Source organism: Octodon degus, unplaced genomic scaffold (assembly GCF_000260255.1).
Source record: "Octodon degus isolate 3935 unplaced genomic scaffold, OctDeg1.0 scaffold00081, whole genome shotgun sequence".
NCBI classification, from domain to species: Eukaryota; Metazoa; Chordata; class Mammalia; order Rodentia; family Octodontidae; genus Octodon; species Octodon degus.
The window spans coordinates 7,897,265-7,902,928 of NW_004524657.1; the positions used below are offsets into that span (position 1 = coordinate 7,897,265).

The following is a 5,664-nucleotide window of genomic DNA, read 5'->3' on the forward strand; positions in this document are numbered from 1 at the left end:
AATGCGATTATCTTGAGGTGCTGTATGAAGTTCTCCTGATGTAGCAGGAAACTTTAGGCATGAATTCCTACAGCACGCACAGCAAGGAACTGAGAAGTAGTAGAGTGATTTTGCTAATATTCTTTCTTTCTTTCTTTCTTTCTTTCTTTCTTTCTTTCTTTCTTTCTTTCTTTCTTTCTTTTTTGAACTGGGGATTGAACTCAGGCCCTTGTGCTTGCCAGGGAAGCACTTATTCTACTGAGCCTTCTCCCCGGCCCCTAGATTTTTCATAGAGGATTCTTTAGGAGCCCTCTAAGGATTGTTTCAACACATTTAAGGGCTTGGGGTTGGGAAGCTAATTGTTCTACAGGCTACTTCTCCTTTTTCTGTTGAGAAGATAACTTTGAACAAATTACCCTAAATGCCTTAAAAAAGCATACATAAAACTTCCAAAGTAATAACACAGTGTTTAATAATTTTTTACCTAGAGTGCTCAGTGGCAATTCAAACTTAGGTAACAGAATAGTTTGGAGTGTTTCTGGGGTCCTCTGGCTGAGAACTATAATAAAAAAGAATGCAGTTAGAAACACCTTGTCAGAGGATTTGATGTTTTGGCAAAACCATGACCATATATATATAGCATGCTTCAAAACAGAGATTCATATGTAAGGAGCAGTTGGTGCTTTTCATTGAAAACAATTGTCTTTCCCTGGAAAAGTTACAAGGCTGTTAAAATTCAAAAGAGTATTTTTAGAAGATCAACATCATAAGTGCAGAATAAAATACATACTGCTCCTTTTGTTTGGGGGAAAAGACCAAATGACAAAAGTAAGTTAGAGTGTCTTGGGTGAAACAGCAGGTAACATAAGTAATGTGAAATTCTTACTAGAAAGTATGGTTTGAGAAGAGATTCTTGGCACATTTAATGTGCACAAAACTGCTGAAAGCTAATTTAAGCAGAAAGCTCAGTCAAGACTTGAATATTTCTCCCACCCCTCCAAGATTTGGAGGTTGAAAGATTGATATTTGTGCATTCAATCCAAGAAACGTATTAAAAAAGATATGCAGTTAGTATCTAGCATTCACATCTGCCTGGAGTATTGGTCACCAAGACCCAGGGATGTTGCTAACTATTGAGTGGAATTGGTCCAAGAAATAGAAAGGCTACTACTGCTGGGGAAGAGATAAGAAGGATAGGGAGAAAGTAGAGGAGAAGGAGGAAAAAGAGGGAGGAAAGAAAGGAGGGAAAGGAGGAGGAGGAAAAGTAGGATTTAAAGTCCTGGGGTTACATGATTGCTGTTTTCTTTTGATTTTTAAGAAAATGAAAGTTTTTCAGAATTACCCAGTGTTGTTTCAGAAATGCCTAATGTACTAGACACAGTGGGTTTCGTGGTTCTTGGAACTATTTCAGGAATCACTGGAAGGTAAAAAAGAGATAATTTTACAATTAAGACAAGATGATGAAACAACTAAAAATCATAAGATCTCTTGTTGGCCTTCAGAATTAGTAACTGAAGTGAATATAGGAGCTTTCTTCTCAAGTTCACAAAGTTAACAACTCCCTGACTTGCCTCAGATGCCTGGTCTGACTTTTCTCCTCAATATATCTTTCCTGGTTTGTTCGACTTTCTATGTGATCCACAGAAATCACACTGTACCAACATGCATTAAAGTACTTAGATCAGTTTTTGCTTTATTTTCTTTATCTCCAGGGCTTTTGTGTAATGCCTAGGACAAACATGCATATTTTAATAGGTTATTAAATGAAAACACAGGCAAATAGAAGAGCAAACCAGGGCTAAAAGATTTGTTGACAGCTATAACATCCTTCAGATTTATTTCACAAACTTGCCTCTACCTGCAAAGTTTGGAACTAGGTTAAAATTAAGATCAATGTTTAAATGCTGAACCACAAGTTTGTTCCAATTGCTAGGTGAAAGGCAATTAAAACTTCAGGTAAATGATTTTGGAAAAACACAAACTGTAGTTACTGAACTCTGGAATAAATTTGTCTACTGGAAAATCCTCTAATTTTACAGGGTAAAGATATGAAATAAACACAATACTGAATAATAAGTTGCAGTGATTGCCCAAGAATTTCTGAAGTGGAAAACTCTGAGAAGGATTTGGCAAAGAATTAAAAAAAAATCTGTAGAGTCTCATCAGATACTATGCCAAGCAAAGAAAATGGAACTTGGAGAAATGGGTAGGACTTTTGAAGCAGAAAAGGACTTGGAGTCAGCTATTGGGATGTGCCTGTGCTTTTCTTGGTATTGACAAATCACACTGAAATAAGAAAATTACCTAGGTATTTTGTTCAGATGGATCGATTTGATAGCTCCAGTAGCTTCTGCTATGCTACGAAGGTGAGGATAAAGTTCATTTCTTTCCCTAGGTAGTACCACACTCCTCTACTCAGGCAGAAATATTGTGCTTCAATCTGTTTCTTAAAGTTATTTTAGTACCCAATCAATATTATATTCTCTGGTCCAGTTATAAGTCCAAAAATTTATTATCAAGGAAAGATCACTAATATCTCTGGCTTTAGCAATCTTACGGATTGAAGAGTCAGTGTAGATAAGAGCTGCTTTGCTAAATGTGAATTTTGAGGAATTCTTGCCAGATGTTTGATTTATTGAGTGCTGGATAGGGTGGTATGGCTCTGGCAAGACTCCTGTGCTTCAGAGATTAATGTCTCCCCCGTGGATTAGATTGGGAAGTTTCATTGAAAGAACAAATGTTGGAAATACTGGTAAACTATGGGGAAAATACTATCTTTATTCTTTAAAGTATTTTTGCTGAAACATTATATATTCTCTACACAGGGCCTATTAATCTCCTCAAAGACCTTTGTGTCTAAATTACTCAAGGGTATTTTCATAGCTATGAAATTATCAATTTGTGAAGGATATAAGGCATTTTACCAAACTGACCAGACATGAAGAAGCATTGAAAAATGGTATCAGGTCTCCAAATAAAAGGAATATCCTATACCAAAACCTTAGTATTACATTTTAATGTGAAACTACTCTAGTGGTGGTATAACAAACTTTCATTTAGAATGAAGAATAAAGCTTCTGCTTCCATATGGCCTATCAGTTACATGATCTAATCATTCAGTTTTTATCTTTTTTTTTCTCAAACACTAAAAACCTAGAATCTTCTATTGCCTCCTTCTGTTTATGATAAAAATAAATTTCCTGCTGGGTCTTCACTGAAAAATAAAAGTGTGTATATCATTCACTATTTGGAAAAATATGTTGCTTCTTTTCTCAGTGTCTACATAAGGATCTCATTACCTGTTATGTGCTGTGTTGTGGTTTTTTCAACTTCTGGTGTTTTAGATTCCGTAGGTAATGCCAAGGTTTCATTTTTAGCTAAAAATAAAAGAACATATAATTTACGTCCCTTCCTCACAGCACAGTGTCCAAGATATATCTTATACAGTGCATAATCTAGTAACAATTTTTAAAACTCAATCTACATATATATGCATATACTTCTTTAAACCATCTAGACAAGTTTACTTTCCATTTTTACCAGGGCCTAGAGGGAATACAAAAGAGACTTCAATTTTTTTTCTTGTTCATCCTAGTTAATTTTTAAAACTCTAAATTGGTATTGGAATGAAAAAAATTACAACACAATACTTGGATAAATCTTACCATTCTGATTCATAAATAGAGTTTCTGGAATGCAGTTTGTACTGCAGAATGTTCTTCGGAATTTTATATTCAAGCACTCTAATTTTTTAAATTAATAAATAGAAAACTTTCATTATAATATAAGATAAAAATATAACAAGTTATAATACTCAAATCTTTGAAAAATGTGAATTTTATACAAATAAAAATGACATTCAAAAAATTAGTGGAAAAATTAATAATTTTATTTGAGTGACACATTAATGTAGATTTTTTGCTTTGGTATTTCTGGGATTGCAGTGCAAAGAATAGATTTGCTTTCCCCATTTTTGTTTCTTCCTAATGCAACTATTGGGAAAACTTCAAAATTTAAGTGTTCTTTTCAAAGAAATTAAAATTTAAACTAGAATTTCCCAATGGTTAACACTTCCCTCAAATTTAAAAAGTTGGGACTAAATCTATTCCATTATTTAGCACACTGAGTCGGTGACCTACTTCTAACATTTGAATCAGTGTAACGGCATGAAGGATTTCGTGTATCTTGGCGATGTCCCGAAGATACCACCTAGAGCTGATTAAATAACCAGATGGGACTTTTTTCTTGAGTCCTGAGCATACCATAGAGTACTTGTGTTTCTCCACTTTTATACTACCAACATTTAGGGAAGCGGTGTCCTGTTTAGTGCAGGATGGTTAACAACTTTTCTGACCTTTGCCCTTTGGATTCCAGTAATAGTCATAGTTGTGACAATAAATGTTTTCAGACATTTTCGTTTATTTCCTGGGGATAAAATCATCCCTTGTTAAGCTGTAAAAAGGTGGATCAGTACGAATCCGATCTAGTAGTAATGAGACCCTGAACACCCTGTAGACCCTTCCCTAAAATACAAAATAAATAAATAAATAAGAATTACTAATCTAATCTATTGTTGGTTTTCGAACATGCAAATTTTGCATCTTTCTTCTATTTATATCACTCTTTTCAGTTAATATGATGCATGATGTTTACTTCTAACAGACTTATGGACAATTAAAATCATATTTCTAATTTTCAGTATATATGATAGAAGTGATTCTGACAGAGAACTTGTTTTCAGGCACGATCTAAAATACCTAAAGTAGTTATGAAAATAATAATGAACTTGCTATTGCTTATATTTCAGGAGTTTCACAGGAATGTTGCATAAAAATAGTAGTTAATACCATTGTTCAAATTCAGCTAGCAGGGCATAAAGACAAAGAACTCTTTTCATAACCAAAAAGAAGACAGTACCATTTCATGACATCTATACTTAAAATTTCTAAATTGCATTAACATTTTTTCTGATGTCTTTGGTAGGTGTAACTTTTATTTAGAACCCTTCTAGTTATTAGCATATGAAATAACATTCAGATTACAAATTTTTCACAAACTGGTCTTTGTATTTTTAAAACATTTTTTCCTAATTATTTCCTGGGTCAAGATATCACATGATTGAGAAAATGGTGGAGTGGTGACTGGCAGTGAAATTCAGCCTCTCTGAGATCTGGAATTCAAACACTGGAAAATAACAATTTAAAGAGAAAATAAGTAGATTACTGGAAATCAGGAAGAAACTGACATGAAATGTAGACGCTGTGGAGAATTTGGATAAACTATCCAAGAGGCAGAGAAAACAATGGAACAATCTGGACTTTCCCACTGGCATGAGGGGAGGAGAACTTGGCTCTGTGGAGACAGAGGAAGCACCCAGGGCTGGAGATCCTGAGAGAAATGGGGACGGACTGAGCTGCTAACACAGCCCTGTGAGAGGCCACGGCTGTTGCAAACCACAAAGCACTACAGCAGGCACCAGCCAGGGAAGGAGGCCAGTATGGGTGCTTGCGATAACACTAGGGAGTGCTTAATCAGGCCTCATTTCAAGAACGGCTTATTTAAACCTGGGATGCAGAACAACTTTTGACATTAACAATTTCATAGCCCTGTCTTGGAGAACTGGGTGCTGGGCCCATTACACCACGCTCTTCCTTTCAAAGTTAATAGACATGGTCAGATCTTTTT

The 5,664-nt window shown here is 35.0% G+C and overlaps 1 protein-coding gene across 13 annotated transcripts in view; it reads right to left on the reverse strand.

Moving 5' to 3' along the window:
• Abi3bp (ABI family member 3 binding protein) overlaps nucleotides 1–5,664 on the reverse strand; it is a 275,396-nt gene that overhangs the window by 109,569 nt on the left and 160,163 nt on the right. For all 13 annotated transcript variants that reach the window (XM_023721261.1, XM_023721268.1, XM_023721267.1 and 10 more), the window contains exons 10-12: nucleotides 3,279–3,356; nucleotides 1,322–1,396; nucleotides 464–538 (exon numbers count right to left, since the gene is read on the reverse strand). In XM_023721261.1, coding sequence (XP_023577029.1) covers nucleotides 464–538; nucleotides 1,322–1,396; nucleotides 3,279–3,356 — 228 coding nt within the window. The remainder of the gene's footprint in view (nucleotides 1–463; nucleotides 539–1,321; nucleotides 1,397–3,278; nucleotides 3,357–5,664) is intronic.